At 40.4% G+C, this 25,660-nt stretch overlaps 2 protein-coding genes and 1 long non-coding RNA gene across 11 annotated transcripts in view; 2 read left to right on the top strand and 1 right to left on the bottom strand.

The window, feature by feature from the left end:
* Positions 1–6,605, top strand: part of INPP4A (inositol polyphosphate-4-phosphatase type I A) — a 102,452-nt gene extending 95,847 nt beyond the window's left edge. For all 8 annotated transcript variants that reach the window (XM_079972525.1, XM_079972524.1, XM_079972537.1 and 5 more), the window contains one exon: positions 3,430–6,605. In XM_079972525.1, coding sequence (XP_079828651.1) covers positions 3,430–3,562 — 133 coding nt within the window. In that variant the 3' untranslated portion in view covers positions 3,563–6,605. The remainder of the gene's footprint in view (positions 1–3,429) is intronic.
* Positions 1–17,974, bottom strand: part of LOC307214325 — a 34,389-nt gene extending 16,415 nt beyond the window's left edge. Inside the window, exons 1-3 of one of the 2 annotated variants that reach the window (XR_013837914.1) lie at positions 17,837–17,974; positions 16,260–16,367; positions 14,907–14,994 (exon numbers count right to left, since the gene is read on the bottom strand). This is a non-coding gene — a long non-coding RNA (uncharacterized lncRNA). Of the gene's footprint in view, positions 1–14,906; positions 14,995–15,991; positions 16,081–16,259; positions 16,368–17,836 lie in introns of those variants that run through there. The other variant, XR_013837915.1, reaches the window with a different exon arrangement.
* On the top strand, positions 16,425–25,306 carry LOC307214229 (inosine-uridine preferring nucleoside hydrolase-like). Its single transcript, XM_079972973.1, has 6 exons — positions 16,425–16,632; positions 17,847–18,037; positions 19,861–20,040; positions 22,189–22,300; positions 23,141–23,277; positions 23,777–25,306. Exons 1-6 carry the CDS (start codon positions 16,554–16,556, stop codon positions 24,125–24,127), a joined length of 1,050 nt encoding a protein of 349 aa, XP_079829099.1. The 5' UTR covers positions 16,425–16,553; the 3' UTR covers positions 24,128–25,306.
* Positions 25,307–25,660: the final 354 nt, after the last annotated feature.

The following is a 25,660-nucleotide window of genomic DNA, read 5'->3' as shown; positions in this document are numbered from 1 at the left end:
GAAAACCCTTTCGTCTAGCGGGTTTTCCGTCTTGCGAGGCGTTCGTCTTGCGGGGCACCACTGTATAAGGCAACAGCCAACATTGCGCAAACGGAATTCCCCTTCTCTTCCACTTGCCATTCCCTCCCCAATTCTGCTTCAGAAGGTCTATGAACCTCTAGAGCAGATTTGGGGGGTGCATGGGATCGTTAGGAAGATGAAACCCCACTGCCCTAGTGGCAGTCCATTCCACAGGCATGTGACTGCCATTGTAAATTTGAGATTTTAAAAGGAGTTAAGTAGGCTTAGAGACAAATTCTAACTGTCATGTTCCATTGTGCTATGTCCCACTGGTACAAAGATGTTGTCTCGACTGCATTTATTTTGACAACTAGTATAAGAAGCAGATGTAGCCTTGATTATGGACTGTTTGTATGTTACCAGAGTAGCATGAGAGCTACTGCTCCTGCAGCTCAATCCTGTCCTGGCTCCAGTAACATTTGTAGGAAGCAGTCATGTGACTTGGGGTAAACAGGCATCATTATTTCACACTACATCAAAATCACTTCTTATGTACTCAGAGTAGACTTGTTGAAATTAATGGACCTAAAGTAGACATATCTACTAATTTCAGTGGATCTAGTCTGAGGAGGATGAAAATTGGATGCAACCCAGTGATGTTGGTGTGGGAAATACTCCTGATGCATGAGACTGCTTTATACAGACATTACTGTAGAATGTTTCTACAGTTGCAGGTTTCATCTGCTCAGAAGCAGCAGCCACACTACTCAGGCAATATAACCACAGGTCTTGTGAGGAATGTATTGCAAGATAATTATCCACCCCACCCCCCTGAAATGTAAGCATACCGCACGGCAGCATTAAAGCCTTTCTTGTCAGAGGAATGCTTCATACATACATTGTAACTTGTCATTGCATGCATTGAGTCTTGCCTCTCAAACAAGAATAAAAAAACACGCATAGGGTCAAAAATGCCTATCTGGGTCATATGGGTTTCCCAGAAGCCATAATTTGAAAACACACACACACACCCCTTGGTAAGTAGCCAGTCGTTAGGCTGACTACAACCAGGCAAGTATGCAGTTTTGCTTTTTTTTCTTGTAGGCTGTCAGTGTGTCACAAATGATCAACATAGGCAGGGGTGGGCTAGTCAATATTTGTAAGACTTAGCTATCCTGCCTTCTCCTTCTGCAGCACTGAAGATAATGGGGTAGCTCTTAAATATGCAGAGCTTTGTGAATCCACAAGAGCTCAGGATGGTACCAAATGAGTTTCAGATAGTAAACACATCCTCAATCAGTGTACACAGAGTAAGCTGGGTGCACAAAATCAGACTATCTATACATACCCTCCCTCTGCAAGACTGCTAAATCAAAATGTGTGCAAATTGTTGCCACAAATTTAACACCCTAGAATACTTTTGTGCTTTTAAATGAATCAAAGTGACACTCAAGTATAAATTAAAGTCACTACAGATAGTGTGACGCTGTGGGTTAAACCACAGAGCCTAGGGCTTGCCGATCGGAAGGTTGGCAGTTCAAATCCCCGCGATGGGGTGAGCTCCCGTTGCTCAGTCCCTGCTGCCGCCAACCTAGCAGTTCGAAAGCACACAGTGCAAGTAGATAAATAGGTACTGCTCTGGCGGGAAGGTCAACAACATTTCCGTGCACTGCTCTGGTTTGCCAGAAGCGGCTTAATCATCCTGGTCACATGTCCTGGAAGCTGTATGCCGGCTCCCTCGGCCAGTAAAGCGAGATGAGCGCCGCAACCCCAGAGTCGTCCGCAACTGGACCTAATGGTCAGGGGTCCCTTTACCTTTACCTATAAAATAAGTACTTCAGAGTCCCAATGCATTGTTTTAAAGGAAGGACAATAAAATCATTTACTTGTGAAATTAAGCCATATAAAAATGTGTATTATACAATGACAATTGAGTTAATGAAATCAGTTAATCCCAGTTTCATATCAAGGTGTGCACAATCCATAGAGTAGATTTCAGTATGAAAGTTAAACAGCTGTTAATATGCCCACTGAAATCAACAGAACTTCAAAAGAGCTTGTTTGTCTGGGTCTTGCCTTATGTTGATAGTGGAATAAATTATTATAATTCAAAATCTCACCACCTTGGAAACAATGCTGCTGTAGTTTAACAAGGGGCATATTAAATGTTGCTGTCCTTAATTGTTTAAAATATAATTATATATCAGTCCTATGTTTGTGTGCCTTGTTTAACACTTATGCTCTAGCATGAAACCATTTTCATTTTCCATTGTTATCTTCTATATTCAAAGGAACCAAAGAAAGTTCTCTTTTGATGGTCTAAGTTAATTCATGTGTACCAAAATGATGTGCTTCCTTACATAGCTGTTTTTCAGCACTTTCAGTTTCATAAAAAATAATGGCCTTTTAAATAGATTTCAGAAATATTGTATTGAAATGCAATAGAGTTCAAAACCTGAGTGTAAATGTTAAGTTAGCCTATTGTAGCAATGATTTTCACACCAAAAGAGGACTGTTCCCCAACAGCCCAGTATAGATTTTATTCTGCCACTTTAAACCATAGCTAAGGAGCAGGTCAGCAGAATTATTGACCCCATCGTCTCCTACAATTTCACATGCAAATCCCCACTTCTCCCTTTTACCATGGTTTATTGTTATGTGCTAAGCTGGACTCCCATTATAACTACAGTTTGCAGATGGTTTCCAATCCTAGGTGAGAAGAAATTTGGTTAGCACAAGTGCATACATAACATTAAATCATGGTGAAATGGAAGGGAATGCACAAGCCCACAGGCCACTATAGATTTCTTAGGTTAACCTGCAATAGGTAATTTCCTAGGTTAAACCTGCAGTAGGTAAATATGAGGGAAGGTTGCACTCCTAAATATTGATGGCTTTCTAGCATATGGTTGGTGGCTGTACATGAAATATTTTTTCAAGCAATTAAACAGTACTAAACTTTTAAGGATTGTGATTGTATTAGTATTAGTTGGTTAAGTTCCTCTCCCCCAACCGGTCCTACTGTGCATAGCAAATTATCTAGTCATGGTAACCTTGAGCAAAGCCTTTGCTAAACTGATATGCAGGAAATAGTTGTTGTTGAAAAGCATTTATTACTGCACAGCATATGTGCCATGAAATACTTTGGAACATTGCAGAGATCAGTTGTATTGCAACTAGTTACACTATTGCTTTTTAGAATTGCAAGTTTAGCAACTAGACACTGCATGTTTCTATTTCACGTGCCTCATAGCTGCACTGTTTAGTGATCCACTGCTTTTAAATTTGCAATGGCAAATTATTCAAGCACCTGTTCAAGTATTTCAATGCTATGAACTAACTAGTTCACCTCATTACTGTCTAAAATAATTGTTCATTTTGTTTTTGTTTTTACTGCTGTCATTTTTTGTGCTTGTCTCTCTTTCCCAGTGAGGGTTGTCGAAGAGAAAATACAATGAAGAATGTTGGATGTCGCAAGTATGCATTTAATTCCCTGCAGCTGAAGGCTTTCCCCAAGTATTACAGGCCTCCTGAAGGAACTTATGGAAAAGTTGAATCATAAGATTACTCTGTCCTGTAATTAGTTGTTCCGTTAAAAAGAAATGTGGATACACTCAATTTTAGTATATGAACTTTGACAACAATGTCAGAAACAATTTTTTGTACGTTTCACTAGTTAATACCAAGCATGTACTTTTATTAATTTGGATTCCATAGGAAAAATATTATTTACTGACCCCTTATAACATGAAAATGTGATGACCGTCTGCTCATGTAACTAGCCATCAGTGTATGTAAGATGTCTGTTCCATTGATTTCTTACTTATATGCCTAAATAAGAAAGGTAATTCCTGGACTGTTGATGATTTTATGAATGACGTTTAGGCAGCTGTTTCACACATCTTTTTATACTGATTTGATTTGAGATTAAGACTTTCATATAATACTTTTTTTAAAAACCTCAGACTTTGTAAATAGTAAATGAATTGGATGTGAGGCAGTTTGAAAAGTTACAAGCAGCATTGTTATGCAGAAGCTAAAACTTAAGACAGTGCAGCACAGTAATATAAATGCCAGGACCTTAAAATGTTTTCCTTTATGTAGGACACTATCATATAAGTGGTGTGTACTATACAGCATCAGGAATTGACACAAAGCCCAGATCAAAAACTGGACTGGACCCATGATTCTTTCAGTTGTCTTTAGAAATTTTACAGTTCTATACCTTTGAAAAGTAGGCTCAAGGAAGAGAGAGTTGCACATGTCAAAATAGTTAATGTGACTATTAGTGCTCTGGGCAGAGGCCTGAAAAGACAAGGTACACATTCTTAACTGGCTGGCATTGTAAATTAGATACAAAAGTGCATTCTGGTTTGGCCTCTGAAGTGCCAAGGAGGCTGAGTCCTCTGCATATCTGCATCATCAGAGGCATCCAACCTATTTCAGTTTGCACCTCTTTCTGTTTATATCCATCAGCTTACTGCACACAGCAATGCCATTCAGTGGAAGACAAATATTCAGAAGCGTGCGCTCTCTCTCTCTTTTTCATGCACAAGATGATATTATACAACTTCACTTGTGGAAGCAGCTGTTCGATGTTTGCAAGCCTTTTGCCAAGTATGCCTGCTGGATTTACAGCCTGGTTCTAGGACGGAATGAGATGCACTTTAACCATTTGGAATTGGTGGTTCCTTACTTTCCTCTCTGTCTTCAATCTTTCAAATATGTTTACTGTATTATATTTAACTTTTACTAGGAGTAAACCCATTGATATTAAAGGCCATGACTAACTTAGACCCATTAATTTCAGTGAGTCTACTCCCCATAATAGTTAAATACAGCCCATAGGTAATGAAAACTATGAAGTACGTAAGGGATTCCTACTTTCAGATCATTGATTTAAACAAAAGCCAAATGTTTCTCATGACCCCATAATTCATTGATGATAAGGCTACGCACTGAACTGGTATGGGTGTAACACTAAACCATAGTTCAGTGTTATGTGAATGAGCTTTAGGCTCACATCTCCGTAATTACAACTCTGATGAGGAGTGGGAACTTCTTTTTAAACCAGATGCAGTTTATTGTTATCAGGGGTGCCAACTTGAATAAAATATTGGGGGCCCAGGCAAATCCACATAATTGATCACGTGACATGGCACATGCACACCATTTGAATGGCAATACCCATCAACTTTGGGAGGGCCCAGCCCCCTCAAATATTTTATTTTTTTTGGGGGGGGAGGGACCTCAGACCCTAGGAGTCGGCTCCTATGATTGTTATGCCCCAAAGGAACAGACAGTTAGTTTAAATTATGGTTCACTGAAACAAGTCTGGCCAAAATCATAGCTTATGATACAGTGGTACCTCAGGTTAAGTACTTAATTCGTTCTGGGGGTCCATTCTTAACCTGAAACTGTTCTTAACCTGAAGCACCACTTAAGCTAACGGGGCCTCCTGCTGCTGCCGCGCCGCCAGAGCACGATTTCTGTTCTCATCCTGAAGCAAAGTTCTTAACCCAAGGTAATATTTCTGGGTTAGCGGAGTCTGTAACCTGAAGCGTATGTAACTCGAGGTACCACTGTACTGGCTTGTCTCAACAAATCTTAGTTTAAGCTAACCATTTATCCCTTTTGGACAGAACAATAAACTGCTGCTCGTTAAAGACAGGAAGTGGAAGTTTCCAAGCTACTCCTCAAACTTTAAGACAGGAAGTTAATGCATCTCTTCTCCTCCTTGGGCTACCCTGGAGGAGGAGCACATGGAAGAGGAGATAGGAGTGTATCAGTTTGAGAGAGACACTGCTGCTTGTTCACATAATGCTAAATTGTGGTTCAGAATTATTGTCTTCCAATGGGAGATGCTCATGTGAAAAGCCACTATTAACAAAACTACCCTTTAGAAAGACACTCATGAATATTAATTGATTGCACCAGTACAAAAAGCAAATGTACTGGTAAATGTACTTTTAAAGTCTACTGAAATTAGTGGTGTTTATCTATAATAACTATGTTTAGGATCATGGGCCCTGTAATGGAAATGGGAAATGTGGTTCAGTTATTCTCCACAAAATAAGAAACCGGTATACATGGGACATTTTCCAATTCTGTGTTACTTCTCCCAGCTATTTATATTTGCACTTTAATTTCGCAAAGGTTTTAATTGTTTATTCTAGGCCTACAGACATTTGTTATACTATTTGCTTTTTGCAGTTTGATGGCTTAGCTGTGTTGTTACATGTGCTAGTCATGATTTTGCACTAATCATGATTTTGGTGAACTAGTCTTTTATTGCTGTTTCAGCCTTGTTTGCAGTTTCAGTGTTATGAATGCTATGTAACATGTTTAACCTCGGAACTCTGCACCAAGTGTAAACGTTTTTGGTCCATGTTGAAATTGTACTATTGGGAAAACTCATCCTGATATAGCATAAATGTACATTATTTTGTATTTATTTTATGTTCACCACTCAGTGTATTTTTTGTACATATTAATCATGTACTTAAACACTTAAGTTATTATTTTTCAGCTTTGGAGGAAGGGCTACTGAAAAGATTTCAGTAATTTAATGATTCTCTAAAACTTTGGCAAGCAATGTTTTTAGACACAGAATACTGTCAGCCATCTCTTGGAGCCATAGGGTGTATTTCCCCATTCTTTTAATGGGAAAGGGAAGCTGAAACTTTAGGCCAGATTGGCTAGTATAAATGTTCAGGATCAGATTTCTAGCTATTTTTAGCTATGTCCCCTCTAAATAACAGTGAGCCTTTATTTTACATGCCTACTTGAATTACACTACGGAAAATTGTTTGTTTTTACAATGTTTCATTCACTTTGGTGAGGCTCTGTGGATAGAAATGCATTATATAGCATTGCAATACTTATATGAAGAATTTCCAAACTCCTCATATGTGTCCTTTGAAACCCTCACTTTTTTAAAGATACCAAGCTATAGTACTGCATTAATTATAGGAAAGGGATTCAATATTCTGATTATCTTTGGGTTGTTTGCAATATGTAGAACAACTTTGTCCATGTAATATTTTATAAAGAAAATTTGACATATGCATAGATAGGATTCCATTGAGGACAAACTGAATAGAGCTTAATGAAAAATGGAAAACTCTGAAAACATAAATCCATATTAGGAAACTTCATTTAATTGTTTTGAGTGACAGATTGCACAGAAAAGGCATTCTTAAGGAATACTATAACATGAAGTTCTAACTAAATTTTTTTAGTACATTTTAGAAATGAAACCTACTAAAGGGGTATAAAAGAAACTGCTGCTAAGTCTGTTTGTCTCTGTTCTATTAAAACACCCACAGCACAGTTGCCTTTTGGGTTTCATTTATGTATGCAGAGCTATTGTAAAATAGAGCACTGTTTTTGTCTCAACACAGTTGTATTTGCCAAGCTTGGTGCATTGAAAAGTTTATTTTATTTATTTGTTTTGGGGCAGTATTAATATACCATAAACATATAATTACTGTTTTATATAGTCAATTCTTCCAATCCATGTATGCTGTAAATGTGCTAGTCTTTAGGGATAAAATAATAATAAAGAACTGACAAGAATGCTGAGATTAGTATTTTTGTTTCATAAAAAAAAAAGATAAAATACATTGCAACTTTCAAGGCTTTAGGACCTCTATTATATTATACTTTCTAGCGTTTTCCTACTAGCAGGGGTGTCTGGATTTTCTGGGCCCAGTACACTGTATCTGGACTGGGACCAGTGACCACTTGCAAAAGAGGATGCAAACTTGCATGCAACTTGCATGTGCAAATCTATGTTCTCTTTTTGCAGATGAAGGGTCCCAAAATATAACTTCTAGGGGGTACAACCACCCTGGAAAGATGCATCCTGGTTGCTAGGAAAAAGCAACACATATTCCAAGGGTTACGGCAAACCAACCAGATGGCCAGGGTATATATAAAATAATTATTAATCCATGGAGGTCCTAAAAGACTGCAGTTTTCCCCATCCCTTTTCCTATTTCTGTCGCCTGGTATCCAAACAACTCACTCATCAATCGCAGCTCTGACTTTGCTCAAAGGCTAAATACATGGGTGGAAATTTCAGAGAAATTGCTTAGATGTGTACCTTTCTTTCGTCCGCCCCCCCCTTTTTTTCTTTTAATGAAAGTATGGCCACCTGCTAGTGTGGGTTCAGTACATCAGTATCCCTATACCTCTCTCTCAGTGTAACTGCCTACAAGCGGTTGCATTTTGTTTTAAACTTTTATTTAAAGATTTGTTTTTATTGTTGATAAAGGTGGTCCTACTATTGTGCCTTTATTTATTAATAAGGACAAATAGACATTTTATTTTTTATCAGTATATATAGGGCCAAATCTTTGTGTGGCTTACAATGAATATAAGCTAAAGATGCTGTTTGGTACAATATATTGCAGAGATGGTATAGAATGATTTATAATTTAAGGGATTTGAGATTTAGGATATAAGGCCATACATCTTATGTTTATCAAACAGCAGCCTCCCCCACCCCCCACCAAAAAAAGCAAACCACTTCTGAAATTAAGGGAACTCGGTGTTACATAGTATATGACAAGGGGTTGCTGATCTAATAATCTAAGGGGGAGTAAAAAAAAGTCCACTGGTATACCCAAGCCTTTGGTCCTGCATAAAGTATTATTTATATAGCACTAGCACGATGTATGGCTATGGCTGTGCTCATGGTCTTACAATCAAAAATTTGACATGGAACTTACTTTAACACAAACCAGGAAAGAATGTGATTTTGGGTACACATACTTAAGACTCAATTACAGACTTAGTTGTAATGTGGCATGGTAACCAGGGGGCTAAACCAAAGGCTTCACATAAGTGGATTTTGAGGATGCAGGCCAGCAAAGGGGAAGGGGGTGGAATCTTCTGAAGGAGCAGAAAACCTCTGGCTGGCTGAAGGAGGACTGAAGGCCACAAACATGGACATATTTGAGGGGCTGTGTCTCCGTCCACTGCTCACCAACCCACTGCCATTCTCTCCATATTAACCGCCTTCCCATGCAACTATTAAAATCACTCTTCACTTTCCCAAACCACTTTCTAAAGTCACTTTCCTGTTCCACAGCCCTGCTTTGTACCCATTTTCACACACACATCCCTGGTAACTTCCTGCATCTTCCTCCTTCCACACATTGCAACTACTAAGCACCCTTTTCATTTTCTGCCCAGTTATGAAGCCATCATCCCCTTCTATTCTTCAGATGCTGTCATGATCCTGGCTTTCATGTTCAGCCCCCATTCCTACGCCTTCTACTGCCCCCCTTTTTGCAAGCCCCTTTGCACCCCCAATTTTCCCTTCACTCCTTTTTCCCTTCACCCTCCTCCTTACTTTTCTCAACGCACCTCTGCACACAGACTGTTGTATTTGCAGTGTCCCAAGCACAGCGGGATGATGAGGAGTACGTGCCACATACTCTATATTACTTTATTTACACTTCAAAGCTGGTAGATTACAGAAAAACATCTTGCCTCTGCCGGAGCAGAGAAAGCATCCTCTCTCCTCAAAAGCACGGAGAGAACAGCTTGAGAACAGTGAAAAACAGGAAACCAGTGTACGTCACATCCAGTCTCCTTTCCCGTGGGAAAACCCAACAGCAACTGACTGTGGAATGTAAACACCTGTCTCGTGACAAGCACTTCGCTGCACAGTGAAAGAGAGCAGAAACCAACACAGACCACCCCCATTTCCATCCTGATCCGTCTATACTGCAGACCCCTTTGCGCACATACCCCACGCTGATATATGTTACTGTATCTTTAAGATGAATAGAATATTAAGAGCAAGTCTGCCAGTTAGCGTATTCAGGTAAGGGTCCAGTTGATAGATGTTGTACATATACAGTGGTGCCTTGCAAGACGAAAAGAATCCGTTCCGCGAGTCTCTTCGTCTTGCGGTTTTTTCGTCTTGCAAAGCAAGCCCATTAGCGGCTTAGCGCTATTAGAGGATCAGCTGATAAGCGGCTTAGCGGCTCAGCTGATAAGCGGCTTAGCGGATCAGCTGATAAATGGCTTAGCGGATCAGCTGTTAAGCGGCTTAGCGGCTCAGCTGATAAGTGGCTTAGCGGCTTAGAAAAAGGGGGGAGGAAAAAAAAACCGCAGGAACTCGCAAGACATTTTCGTCTTGCGAAGCAAGCCCATAGGAAATTCGTTTTGCGAAGCACCTCCAAAACGGAAAACCCTTTCGTCTAGCGGGTTTTCCGTCTTGCGAGGCATTCGTCTTGCGGGGCACCACTGTATGGATGTTTGCTTGTTAGTTAAACATCCGTTCTACATTACACACTGAATCTGGAAATTCATGTTGAAAACAACAAATGATATCAGAAGTGGGGGGGGGGGAATACATTGCAGAAAGGTACTATGGTATATTTGAGGGCTCCACATTCTTTCTCTCTCACACATGAGGCAGCTGAGAAATGGAAGAGGGAGAAGTCTTAAGTACAATGAAGTGAGTGATGCTGAAAGAAAAACATTGGTTTAAACAATGGCAGAACTTTGAATTAAGTGTTCCCATTCATATTCAAAGTCACTATTGTCCTTTTCATGCAGTTTGTCTATTAACTTTGCTAACTCTGCAATGGGAATGGGAACTCTTTACAATATATTTGAGCCCGGCCTTGGCTGGGGAGGGCGGGGTATAAATAAATTATTATTATTATTATTATAATATTTGCAGAAACAACAGAAAGAAATGGTCTCATTGGCAGGATTTAAATAAACATTTACAACTTTATTTAGAGAGAACAAGAAGTATAACAATGTGATAACATAATACTGTATATAAACAGCAGAATGTATCATTTGATGTAATAAACCAGAAATGGTATTTGAGAGAAATCAACAGGGAGGGGGGAAATTGGAAAATGTTCAGTAATGATATTGAATACTTTTTTTGAGAAAAGAAAATCAATAAAAAAGTTTTTTTTTAAAAAAAAAACTTTGAAATAAAGTGGGGGTGGGAAAATATTGAGAGGAAAATGGTACAGAACTTTGATGAGGCACTACAAATTCTCCGATGCGGACTGCACTATGAGGTTTTTACATTATTATTGCATTGATAAGAACGAAATGACCAAGCAACAAGAGATGTGAATGATCTTGGCAAGAGAGTGCTGGATGAGGAAACCAAGACGAGAGAATGGAAGGACAGCAATGAGAAAGTTACCGCAGTCTAGGCAACAGATGAACTGAGGGTTAGACTCCAAGTGTTAGACTCCCAATTGGGACCTAAAACATGTCAAAGCCTTTAAACAGCTCACAAAACAGCCGTCACTCAAAAGAAAGAAAAAGTCTCTACATGATAAACTGAAACACCAGATTATCTATGGGAACATATCTATAGTCCATGGGAACAAATCTGAGAGAAAGCAGAGTTTATTTTTTAATGAACAAAATATAATCCTAATCCAAAAAAAGAAACTGATGGTAAGATAAATATACCACACAACATGATAAATATTAACATTAGCAAGGCATCCAAGAAAAATTGATGTCAAAGTAGCTCACCAAACAATGCTCTGATCAGGCAATGAGCTGCTGAACAGGAATGATGGCTAGCTATTTGGAAAATCCATTTTATATACATTTCTGGACACAGAGAACTGTCTGACTTTGCTTGCATGTATGGCTTTTAATAAAAACATGAAAGATAAACATTATATTTCCAGTGGCAGATATCCTGTACAGGTGATACCAAAAGCCATAGGATTTTATGACAGCACACAGAGAAAGTGCATAAAGAAAGAACAGGTTCCTGAGGGATGCTAACTGAGACAGGGAAGGCAGAGGAAGTCTCTCTCCCTATGGTTATATTGAAGAATCAATTAGACAGGTAGCTCTTTTTTACCTAGCCAAGGTAAATACCAAGATTCCATGCGTTTTCTGTTGCAAAATATCTAATGCCTCTACATATTTTTCTTTGCCCTTCTGAATAATAAAATATAACTTTCTAGAGGGGTGTGGACAGTTGCCTATCTATTTTGACAGAGTTAAGTGCTAAAATGGAGCATGACTTTCCTTCTCATACTACCAAGCTTGGGCAACTAATAGACTTGTACTAATAGACTTTGCCCTATTGATTGACTTCATATCAGATCCATTAACCAGTGATACCCTTAGTTCTTCTAAGTGTTTTGCTTCTTGGGTGCTGTAAGGAGTCCATGAGATCATATATTCCTGATCCCCTCCCCTTTTTTTCTTTTTTTTTTGCTTTTAGACCCCATCTACACTATACATTTAAAGAAGTATTATGCCACTTTAAACAATCATGGTTTCCTGCAAATAACCCTGGGAACTGTAGTTTGTTACTAGGAGAACCCCTTCTCCTCAAAGATCTACAGTTTCCAGAGTCCCCTGGGAAGAAGGATTGCTTATTAAACAATTGGAAATATTACTCTCACACACACTGATTTATAGTGCAAGGCTTTCAGTGCCAAATCAGGAAATCCAGTAATGGATAGCCAATAGAGCATGTAGTTTGGCCCTAAGAGTATTTATTAATTTTGAGTGATTTATATAATCACTTCTCTCTAATTGTTGAGGAGACCTAATATAACCCTACCGTTTATTATGTGAGTGGTAAATATTAACTTACTTGCCCTTATAAAATGTGTTAGCTCAGGTCAAGTTCCACTGGGTTAGAAGGTAGCAATCAAACATCGGCCTGAAAAGAATTTCACCAATACCAAGTAAGAACACACATTTTAAGTTTAGCTTTTGGGAGGAAAAAAAAGATAATGTGCTGAGCAGTGTGGGTGGGAAAGAGAAAAAACATTTGACTGTTACACAGTACCATATGTCATTATGTGGATCTGATGTCTGGTTTGTATCACCAAGTATATAATTTTCAGTTTAAGTGTGTTTGATAGAGCTCTGAGGCAAATAAAATAAAATAAATTCATGAAGGGAATGGAACAGTAATAGTAATAATACAACCACAATGAACTGTGCAGTATATCATTTTTGGGCTTTATAAGCTCCCAGATTAATATTACATCCTAAAATATAGAGGTATTGTAATACTACTGTCAGCTATTAATAGGTCATGTTCTCCCTAAACAAAGAACTGTAATAGTGAAAGTAGTGAATGAACCAAGATATACCGTATCTTTTGCTCTATAAGACTCACTTTTTCCCTTCTAAAAAGTAAAGGGAAATGTGTGTGTGTCTTATGGAGCAAATGCAGGCTGCGCAGCTATCCCAGAAGCCAGAACAGGAAGAGGGATCGCTGCTTTTGCTGCGCAGCAATCCCTCTTGCTGTTCTGGGTTCTGAGATTCAGAATATATATATATATTTTCCTCCTCCATAAACTAGGTGCATCTTATGGTCTGGTGTGTCTTATAGAGCGAAAAATACGGTAATTTTGTGTGTGCTGCAGAATCAGCTTCGAAGGTGGTTTATCTATTTATCTAGGAAATCTCATTACACATACATTTAACACAAGAAAATGAGTAATACAGGAAACTTAGATGGCTTTGGAATTCACTTTGTCAGCTATACCATCAAGACAAATGCTAGGGCAGATTTCAGATGTGTTTATTTAAATATTTTATTATACTACCTTTCATAAAAATATCCCAAGGCAATTCACACACACACACACACACACAAAAAAAAAAAAAAATACAACAGCAACAAAAATAGGATAAACTCAATACGCAGGTATTAATAGCCAGCAAAGGTCTAGAAGAAAAAGTATTTAGCAAGTGCTAAACACCCAAAACATGAGGTGTTTGCCTTATCTCTGAGAGGAAATCGTTCCATAGGCCACCACAACAAGAGGGACCTCTGCAGGTTGCAATGCAACCAGGAAGACCTCACTGGAAGATCTGAATGACTGTTATTTATATTGGGATCTTAAAGGCACTTGAGGACAGTTTCTGACACCAGCCTATTTTAGCAGTTGCATTTACCTTCAGGCCAAATTCCCTAAACCTCCACCCCAGCCAAATACACCCACAGCCCTGGAGAACCAATGGGTATAAGCTGCCTCTGAAACTCAAAGCTCCTCTGGTTGTACTTCTGATTCCTTGGACAGTTTAGCCAATTTAAAAAACCCACTTGTATCATGCTCTTCTGGTAAGATTTTTATATAGGGCAGCTTCTCAGACCAATTCATCCTCCGGCTCCCTTCTCCTTATCTTCACCAGATGTGTATTATTAACAGAGTATTAATATTCAGGCCTTAGCTTTTCTCCTCACACTACCTTCCTCAACTCCATCAAAGTTCAACTGTCCTTAACCAACAGTTAATGTCCAACCATAAAACTGCTGGACAATTGGAGTCTGCTGCCACCCAGACCAATCAGAAAGAAGTTACCTGACCAAGGAGCCGCCCAATAAATTCTCCCAGAGATCATCTCTCCCCCAAGCAGCTACTGTTTAATTTATTTATTATTATTATTATTATTATTATTATTATTATTATTATTATTATATTTGTATATAGTCTGTGTATACACACACACCTGTAGATCTCAGTGTGGTTCACAACATCAAAATACAAGATAAAAACACAATAAAAACAACAACACAAACCACAAACCAATAACACCCCTCCCCCACAAACATTTGAAAGGGTACAGGATGTTAATCAGCCCAAGGCCTGGTTGAAGAGGAACATTTTTGCCTGGTGCCTAAAGGCGTATAATAGGCTTGCAACACACACAATAACGACACAAACATCAAACTTCGACAATCACAGAGGTCACATAATATTTTTTGCTTTCAGCGCAAGCATGTCATTTTGCAAAGGGGCAGGGTAACCATGGGGCTAATAATGACTCGTAAGCTACTTTGCAGTATTTCAGCACAAAAAGGGGAGTGTGGCAAAAGGAGTGATGCACTGAACAAACAAAGGTGCCTAGGTATTACTCACCTGCAGGAGTCTGGTGGCTGCTGCTACTTCTAGTAGCATTCTGGGGTGCCAGTGGTGAGTCAAAGATAGATTATGTTCTCTACAGCATCTGATTAAAAAGAAAGAAAGAATTATTTAAGGAGTCTAGAGTCTTTTCTATGAACATAGCCCTAGAATTCGGAAATATGCCACCCATCTTCCAGCAATTTTAAAAAAGGCACACACCTTCAAGATAAGGCATGGCTGATACTTCCTTTCCATAGTGCATGCTTTCTGCGATCCCCTGTAAGGGACAGCTGCATATATTCCTGCACTGCAGGGCGGCTGGACTAGATGACCCTCGGGGTCCCTTCCAACTCTCTCTAATTCTAACTTCGGGTTGGCATGCCCTGAAGAGGAGTGTGCTGCAGCAGCAAGTCTGGAAAGGTGATGTGAAGGATTCAACATGGGCTGTGGTGGGGACAGGAGGGTCAGGAATAAAAAAAAATGGAGAGAGTTCCTCACAATTCACAAGGTATAGCTTCTGGCTGAACAAGCTGCTCATTATTACTCACGAAGCTACAGCTGCTGCTTCCATTATTACATTTGGAACCTACCCCCCCCCCCCCCGTGATAGGAATTTTATGGTCATAGATATATGGTAATGTTCATAAGTGTACCAACCAAGCACAGGTGAAAAACAACATTCAAATTTCTGTTTAGACCGCCTTTTCTGTGATGTAGGTATGATGTATCTGGGGGGTGGTCTTAGGTTACACCCCTTCTGTGATGTATGTATGATGTTTCTGGGGATGGTCTTGATCTACAGGGTGGCAATTTCAAAAGTCTTTATAAGGCCTTGTGCGCCATTTTTCTGGGTTCCTCCTCCTCTCCTGCGGGTGAGGGGAGCACCCTGTTGCAACAGATCAATAAAGATCCAGCTTACTAGCTGCTTTGCTTCTCAATATTCTCTGGTTGGCCTCTGTTATCTTCTCCTACCAATAGGGAACCTATGTAAGGACTCTATATGGGCTCTTGGATACCCCATAAGGGAAAAGGGCATTTTTTGTTTACAACACCGCGCCCCCCCCCCTCCAGCGCAAGGGGACAAAGATAACCACCTGCACCTTATTGACATTCTGCTTCAGGCCACGACCGTCGTCCCAACTGAGACCACCCCCACCCCGGCTGCCGCCAGCAACACACACAGGCAGACCTCGACGGTCCCCCCCTCCCCCCTCCCCTCCACCCCAGGCTATGCGTTTTCAGCCCCTATCCCTCCTCCCCACGGCGAAAAAGCCGTTAGGCGTGGAGGCGAGCGCTTGCCTTCTGCAGCTTAGGCCGCGGCTGCCATAGCAACGGCGCCGACCAGCCTCCCTCCCCTGTCCCTCTCACCTCGCGCGAACTCGTGGACGAAGCGACTCGTGATTGGCCAGCTTGCCTCTCTGTGAGCAGCGGGAGGCCTTTCGGCGCGCGACAACGAGAGTGAACCGCGGCCGCTCTCTCTCATTGCAGGTAGGAGGCGGGAGGGGGGGGGGCGTGAAAGAGAGGAGCCCGCTATTCATTGGAGGGTCGGGGGAGAAAGAGCCCGCCCCCGACGTTGCTCCCTGCGGTCGGGTTGGAAGGAAGGTGGTCCTGGCCACGTGCTCGCTCCCTCGCTCGCACCTGCAGGCTGTTTAATTTATTGGCATGCGGGCGGCCACGTTTTGCCCCTCTGGGACGTTTTGTCCAAATGTTTGTCCTGGCTTTTGCTTTCTAACCCACTCAGGTCTGCCCCCACCCCCAAAATAAAACCCCCATCTTTTTACAGGAAAACAGTTTTTTTCCCCTGTAAAACAATATTTGTAACCGAGTTTGCTAAAGCAAATCTTGTCAGAAATGAACGACGGATTTTTAAAAACCAGCTAAACGCAAAATACCGTATCTTTAAAGACCTTAGCCAACTTGTCTCAATTATATATTGCTTTATACATACTACATCGTGGTCAATTTCCACGCTATCTCTGCCGTTGTCGCATTTTGCCCTAATGCCCTGCAACAGCTGCATAAGAGGCAGAAAATCCATTAAGTACAGTTACTCCTTGTAATCTTCGTCCTCGTCATCATTGTTACTACGGTACTTTACGCTGTATGCTGCTTTCTCAAGGAGATGTGCCCAAAGCAGCTTAGCAACACAGCAGTGCAACAACAGGAATGGGTATTAACCCAGCGTCGTTATTACAATAACTGCAAAATATTGTTGCAGCTTAGATAATGAAACAAATTGTTCATGACGTACATTTTGCAGACTAGAGACCACCTCTTCAGTTGCATGGAAGGTTTTCTCTAGTTGACAGGTGCACAAAGTTGGAGAGAGAATCTCAGTGAGCTCTGGTCCTCATCTCCATTATGTCTTAGGGTTATTTTTGTGTTCTTTCCTTTGTCTCTTGTATATATTGCTTCTCTCTTTATTGCATAACTGAAAATCTAATTTGAAAAAAAAAAGATCCATTAATAGTCACCTATTCATTCATTCAGTTCAATTCAAAACAGAGCACAGTTATGGAGGCCAGTGATGGGGGAAAGCTGCACTCCTGGAATTCTACTGATTATGCATCTTCTAAAGCATAGAATCCTATTGGACAAAGTGTAAAACCTAAACGCCTCTCGTGGTGACAGTGAATCAAGTCCAAGCATTTTTGCACTTGTTATTAGCTGACAACCACCATACATTTAGAGACAGTTGTCCAATATTTAGCTTTTTGCCAAGTGGGCTAGTGTTGGTCGTGATCTTGTTGCTGCCCTGGTTTAAGTGTGAAGATAAAAGAGGCATTTGTTTTCCCCATGCCCTTGAGCTTAATACACCCCAGAGGAGGGGTAGTAGATCTTCCTAAATATGTTTTGTGTGTATGAGCATCCCTCTGTTACCACAGTTCCACTGGTCTGGTGCTCAATATGATACAAAGCTTGTCTATTCAAATTATTTGTTTTACTTTTTCATAGGCATTTCTAAAATGAAGAAACTTCTGCTGGTTGATGTTGATTGTGGTGTTGATGATGCTCAAGCTATTATGATGGCCCTGGCATCTCCCAATGTCGAAGTCCTGGGGATTACTTGCTGTTATGGAAACAGCATCTTGGAAAATATATGTAAAAATGTACTTCGTGTGTTACATATTTGTAACAAGCTTGAGGTAATCTGTTCCTGCTGAATAATCTTTCAAACATTTTTTGCATTATGGTGTCATGATGTGGTATTCATAAATGAGACACAAATAACTTGATCTTATGCATACTGTACTTGCTTCCAAGTAGTGTCTATTTTTACACATAATGGCAATCACTGAGAACATTTGGTTGAGCCAACTGGCTTCAACCAGAAGCCAACACTGAATTTTCTTGGTCCCATGGTGTAGAATACTCTTCCACCAGAGATTCAGTAAACATCTGCTGCTAATTTTCAGGTATCTCTTGAAAACCTTTTTAACGCTGGCAGGCCTCTTCTGGCGATTAAACTTTTTCAAGATGAATCAGTCAATTTATGATTCTTCTGCATTGTTTTATTATAGTATCTTGTGTGTTTTTTGTGTGTGTTGCCATATAAATTGTTGCACACTGCATTGATATTTTATATGAGCGGGTGGTTTATCAGTATTATTATTCATAAATAAATAAATAAATAAATGTGGCTGCATCTGTGATCTTAAAGATTGCAGCTGCTTCTCTTAATGGTTTACTGCCTTCTATTAATAGTGATCCATGTGGCTATTACAAAAACATGCATGACTACCTGGATGGGGGTAGGTCTGTATTTCATTGTTTGCAGTGGACGTTATTACCAAGTAAATGTGATCAGGGTTTCAGTTTAAGGAGGCATCCTTAATGTACTTACTTTGTTCCATCCCATTAAAATTAAACGTGATTAGGCTTATGGTACAGAAAGTAAACAGAAGTGGCCATCATGAGCAGGGGAGTTCTGTGCATCAGTTCCCTAAACGTAAGACAGGAGACATATGTTCCTTTCCACGGATTACACTTGGATTCAAGATTAGCTCTTGTCATTCCTTCTGTTCTGATGTAAAGTGGGCTTCCAATATGAGAAGGATTAAAAAACAACAACCCCTTAGATACTTATTTCCCTAGTCTGATATAAAGATAGATCTCAGTTGCATAAAAAAAAGAAAAAGTGCTTGTCAAATGCATGTGGGTAAAGGCAAAGAATGAATGCTAATAATTGTGCATGACAGTAAGATCTAATTCAGCCTTGTCAAAGAAAATGCAAAAGGGTCTTATCATCATTTAGTTACTATTGATTTGTTTTAAAAAGCTATGGATGCTTGCATGAGATCTCGTAGGAGATCAGACAGCCCCACAATATCCCAGAACTGGCATGCCAAGAGGGCCTTCCCACCCCGCAGCAAGGCAGAGAACTTAAAAGCTCTTTTTGCATATGGTCCACTTGGGTTACAGGTGTGACCTCTGCCTTGAGCTCTCTGCCTTGCTTGGGGGGCAAGGCCTGCTCAGCTTGTCAGCTCTGGAAGGCTAGGGATGCTCTCACAGGAGCAGTTCTAAGATGACAGTTTGAGTATACGTGTTTTTGCTTATATGGAACCCCTCACATAATATGTAATCGTATTGTGTGTGTGTGTGTGTGTGTAAAATTGACACCTGTAACTGTATAATTTGTAGTACAGCATTCACAGGCAAGACTGAAGCAGGTTTGGATAAGAACAGATAAAAGTTTATTAATCCATAAGAAATGATGGGATAGATGCAGGATAGATATGGATTGTGGCTGATGTCGTGTGTACACCACTTTCCAAACCCACAGTGGAGCACACTGGATGCAGAGTAAATGGGAGTATGTACACAGCCTTAGTCACAGTTTGGCCTAAGCCCAACTCCTGCAGATTAACTAGTTGGCAATAAAAGCTATTTGACATCTGTATTTCATTTTGACGGCATCAATGGTTTTTGTCTTAAAATTAAAATCACATGGTTGTCATATCTTGCATAGATTCCAGTTTATCCTGGTGCCTCATCTCCGATACTTGGTGGACCTGTGGAAGGGGCAGCTTATCATGGAAAAGATGGACTGGGTGATGTTCCAGATCCCAACGCTCCAGGATTAGAGCTTCTGCAGGAAGAACATGCTGTGCTTGCAATGTTAAGAATAGTCAATGAACGACCGGGTCAGGTGAAATGATATAAAATTCATTCAACTCCTCCCTAGTGTATTTTACTATTCAAAGTAGACATGGATCCAAAAGCATGTGGATACATATAAAAAGTTAGCAGGATCCTTTCCAGAGGGCAGTTGGCAGTAGATCACTCTGTGTGAGAGGTGATCATCTAGACAGAGCACACTCTGATATCTTTTAAATATTTTCTCTCTCTCATATATTAGTGCTTTGGGGGTTTAGCTTCTCTAAAGTTCCTTGGTCTTCATAACCCTTTCAAAAATAAAAATAAAATTGCCCCTTACAGACTGAGTGAACTGCACTGTTTCCCATCACATTTCATTTCTACACAACACACTGGTTTCCTTAAATTCAATTAACTATGTTTTAAATGCTGTACTCTTATCCACTTCCCTTCTTTAACAGTTCCTGTATTTTGTAGGTGAATAATGAAAGTTTCTCTCCTGGTACAAATAGCAATGGGGTGATCTTGGTCAGAATTGCAGTGGGAGGGAAATGATTAAACACTCCCTTCCCACCTTCCTGCTGTCCTTCTCAGGTCCCCTTGCCCCTTCCGTGGCTGATATTTACAGTTTTAGAATATATATACCGGTATATGTGTGTGTGTTAGTGACAGATCTAGTTTGGTTCTAAGAATCATCCCGGTGGGTGAAGATGGGCCAAGAGGAAATGGATTTTATTCGGTAAGGAGAGGGAAGTAGTACAGGGGTGCAGGTATTGGTGCTGTGGGTGGGTAAGAAATGGCTGGAGGAAAGAAGAAGAAGAAGAAGAGGAGTTTGGATTTGATATCCCGCTTTATCACTACCCAAAGGAGTCTCAAAGCGGCTAACATTCTCCTTTCCCTTCCTCCCCCACAACAAACACTCTATGAGGTGAGTGGGGCTGAGAGACTTCAGAGAAGTGTGACTGGCCCAAGGTCACCCAGGAGCGGAGACGCGAACCCAGTTCACCAGATTACGAGTCCACCGCTCTTAACCACTACACCACACTGTATATGGCTCTGCAGGGAAAAGCATACATAATAAATTTAGCACAGGGGCTGTATAGTGGTGGACATGTGGACTTACTAAAAGGAGTTTCGATAGTATTTTGCTCCTTCTGTCACCAATGCTTCTGCAATGATGACGATTGTTTGCATAATTTGTGTACAGCTTAAAGGTAAAGGTAAAGGGACCCCTGACCATTAGGGCCAGTCGTGACCAACTCTGAGGTTGCGGCGCTCATCTCGCTTTACTGGCCAAGGGAGCCGATGTACAGCTTCCGGGTCATGTGGCCAGCATGACTAAGCAGCTTCTAGCGAACCAGAGCATTGCACGGAAACACCGTTTACCTTCCTGCCGGAGCGGTACCTATTTATCTACTTGCACTTGGACGTGCTTTTGAACTGCTGGGTGGGCAGGAGCAGGGACCGAGCAACGGGAGCTCACCCCGTCGTGGGGATTTGAACCACCAACCTTCTGATCGGCAAGCCCTAGGCTCTGTGGTTTAATCCACAGCATCACCCACATCCCATTTGTGTACAGCTTAGTATTTCCTTATAAATACAACCCTAACCCCTCCCTTGGAGCCCCAGCTGTGTTGTTATTGCTAGTGAAAATAATGCTGCTAATAATACTTAACATACTGGGCTTTTCGAGCGTTCAGTGCATTTAGCAGGCATGAACTCATCTCCGGCTTCTGTGGCAGAAGAGGGTGGTGGCACCATCCTCATGTTGTGGAAGAGCGAGATTTCCCGTCCACGCCATAGCAATGACACTTCATGGGAACTGTAGCTCCATACAGAGACCTGATCATGCAGACTCCCTTCAAAACGGGGAAGAATTATGCAAACAAGGTGCTCTGTGTCATCGGGCATTGACATGGGGTGCCTGGTTCTCCTTAAAATTTAGCACTGGTCATAACAGCTTCCTATGTGCATTTTAGATCATGGGTGTGCGCTGTTTGAACTGGGATTTCTCAACTCATAGTTCCTTATTTGGTGTTATTATTATACGGTTGTCAGCTGCCGAGAAAAAGATATAGCCCTGACCAGGTCTTTTTCCTGGAGCTCAGCGGGGACTATTTAACTACAGAGGGGTTGTCAACACAAGACAGCACAACTATTAAATAAGTCACTTCAATGAATTGTTGTGTATGTTTTATAGGTTTCTTTAGTTGCTACTGGTCCCTTGACCAATTTAGCGCTGGCCGTGAAAATGGACCCAACATTTCCTAAGAAACTTAAAAATGTGTTCATCATGGGAGGAAATACGGAAGGTAAATCAAGAGGGCTTGTTAGGCATGTTTGTATGTAATTGTTTTCTCTCTTAATATTTCACAAGTGAGCTGCTTTTTAAAGAATATTCTTGCCTGCAGAACACTTGTGTTTCAGTGTTTTGCAGCAACAAGTTATGTTGAGTCATCATTCAAGTACTTATTTTGTCTTAGTTGATTGTTACCTTGATTGTTCAGCAACTGAATTTGCAAGAAATCCTCCTGATTATTCTTGAAGACAGCATACTTTTCTTTTGTGTGGGAATTTTGTTGCCTACTTTGGAGACATTTGAAACAACTATGCATTAGTCCATACTTCCGGTTGTTCCATGCCTAGAAAGCATGGGTCCAAGCTGTTTCCCACTTTTCCCTTGTTTTCTCCATGTGGGGTCTCAGTGGTTTTGCATTTGCCTTGCAGCTTCCCCATGGAAAACATGCTCCTTTTTTTTTTAATTGGGCATTAGAGACTCCTCCAAGTGTGATTGTGCTCCTGCTGGTATTTGAACGCAGGAAATGTAGCTCCAAAGGAAATCGCTGGGTCTCCCTGCCTTGGAGTGTCAGTTTGTTTCCTGCCTTTGCTTGAAGCAGACCATTCCACCACATGAATTCCACATTCTTCCGGCCTCTTCTGTCTCTCTGACTGCGCCTTTTTAAGATTGGCGCAGTTTATGTATTTGTATGGGATTTTTGTTCACATATGACAATGTGCATGTTTGGCGGCGGGGGTGGAATTGTCCTGCACCTGTGGCAAATAACAAAGAGCTGTTGTGTAGGAAGCAGCTGTTAGAAACTGAACGAATTGTCCCACAGAAACCTAAAGTAGCTCTTTTTTGTTTCTATTAGCCAGAGGAAATACTACAGTCTGTGGAGAATTCAATTTTGCAACAGACCCAGAAGCTGCTTACATTGTCTTAAATGAGTACACCTGCCCAACTTACATTGCATCATGGGAGTTCACATGTTCCTGCCCACTATCCTGGGTAAGGTATTAATGATCTGTTAATATCTAGGCAAGTGTTTCAGCTTGATCACGTGGCAGCAATCCTATATGTAGTTACCTGGAAGTAAGCCCCATTGAACTCAATGGTTCTCATTTCTGAGTAGACATGTATAGGATTGCATCTGGGTTGTATCCAGCATTAGTCCTGTTTAGAATAGACCCACTGAAATGAGTGACCATGAGTAACTTAGGTCCATCAATTTCAATGGGTCTGCCCTGAACGTGACTTAGTTGGTAACTGATTTTTAAAAAACTAAATTGAATATGACAAGTCTATTTTATATAAAGAAATCTATCATCCTCATGACTATATATCCATCGGGAGCTAAAATGATTAATTATTGCTACTGTGAATTCCCTGTGGAACATTACTGATGTCAAGGTCAATAATGTTTATTCTGGAGTTTTTACTTAACTTTTTTATGCAGTTGAATAGTTCTCTTTTTTTAAAAAAGCCCAAACTGTTATTTACTTTGCAGGAATTCTACCATGAATGGGTTAACCAGAAAACTGAGAAAGCTATGTTCATGAAGAAAATATTTTCTCATTCTTTTGAATTCTCAAAAATCTTGGGGGAAAATCCAGGTGAAAAAGAATGGCGGTCAGGGTTTGTTCCATGTGATTCCTATGCTATGGCAGCTGCCATCGAAGAGAATTTTGTAACAGAATACACAGCAATTGGTGTAACTGTTGAGCTCAAAGGTTCACTAACAAGAGGAATGATGGTAGTGGACTGGAGTAATAAACTGAACAAGGAGAACAAAGCTTTCATAATGAAAAATTGTGATTTAGGGAAGTTCCAGTCACTTCTGCTAGCTGCTTTAAAATAATAATATTTTGTATTGTTATAAGGACTTACTGAAGTTCCTTCCTAAAGCATACATATAATGGGCATCCTGATCTCTGGTGTTGCTATCCAATCAGGTTTGTGTTGCAATACCTAAAATTACATTGCGGTTGTTGATTTTTTATTTTTTTAAAAAACACACCAATCAAGTGGTATATTAATTATATGAAAACAAAAAACAAAACCAAAAAAAATCAGAAGCCACATCACAAAGGGGTTTTCAGCCTCCTTTACTAGCACAAAACATATAGCTGGAAGAGGGTGAAAGATACCCATCCTCTGGGAGTCCCAAGATTTGGCTCTAAAATAGCTCATTTCATGACACTGGCCTCCATTTGAAGAGTGAGCTGATAGCATAATGCAGGGAGCTAAGCCAGTTGCATAGCCAGAGCAATATTAGGTTGGTAGGCATCAACACTGCTGCCATTTGTATTGCCTCTATTGCTGAAAAAAATCTTGTGAAAGGTCCAAATTGAACTTGCACCACTGAGAGAGAATCCACAGGACTTAAGACATCTCGCGAGTTACCTCAGAACGTTAAAAACCCATGTTGTCTGGTAGACTGAAATAGATGCTTAGTTATTTAATATTGATTTATCTGCAAATAACGGGCAAAAATTCTTTTAGGGAGTGGTGAAATTAGTATACACACGTTGAGCACAATCTAGAGAAAAACAAGCATGGTTTTAGAATTACTTTCACGGAATAAATTTGCCACTAGATCCAATAATGTTTACGTTAACTTTCAGAAAGCACACACCAATTATTTTACAGGAGATTTTTTTGTGTAATAGCCACATAGAATAAAGTACGTGAAATGCTGGAAAGTTTTGTTAATTTAGATGCACAAGGGGGAAATAAATTACATGAATATGCTACATCAGCATCGACAGAAGGAAAGTACAGTCCTACCTTGGGTTACAGATGCTTCAGGTTACGTTTTTTCGGTTTGCGGACCACCGAAACCCGGAAGTACCGGAATTGCTCTTTGCGCATGCACAGATGCGCCGCTGCAGGTTGCACACACTGCGGGTTGTAAGCGTGCATCCCGCACGGATCACGTTCGCCACCCGAGCGTCCACTGTAATGCTGTAATCTTTATGTTCATGTGTACAGAATCCTTTGAATCAGTTAAATTAATAAACCACATCTACAGATCTGATTAATAGAGTCAATTTATTGTAGAAAATATTGAACTAAGTCTGTATCTGCGTGTGTGTTCATGCACATATACACACACACATTTTAAAACATTTAATAAAATACTACTAAAAAAATTGAAAAGTGCACTCCACTTTCTCTAGATTGTACCTGTGAATCATAATAACTCTGCTAGCTTTTGTGCCATTTGCTTGGGGCAAGACGCAAGAACGACGAGATAGAGGCGTGTGTACCAAGTGTTTTGATAACTTGCTGTAGGTTCTTAGAAGTTCTGTTGGGTCAGACTGGAGTGGAAACAATGTGCACTAAGTTCTAGGAGGAATAGGATCCTGGAGCAGATGGTGTCTTTTCTAGT

The sequence above is a fragment of the Podarcis cretensis genome, assembly GCF_951804945.1.
Source record: "Podarcis cretensis genome assembly, chromosome: 4".
Classification (NCBI taxonomy): domain Eukaryota; kingdom Metazoa; phylum Chordata; class Lepidosauria; order Squamata; family Lacertidae; genus Podarcis; species Podarcis cretensis.
Note: the sequence above shows the minus strand (reverse complement) of the source record. Positions and strands in the feature narration are given on the sequence as shown.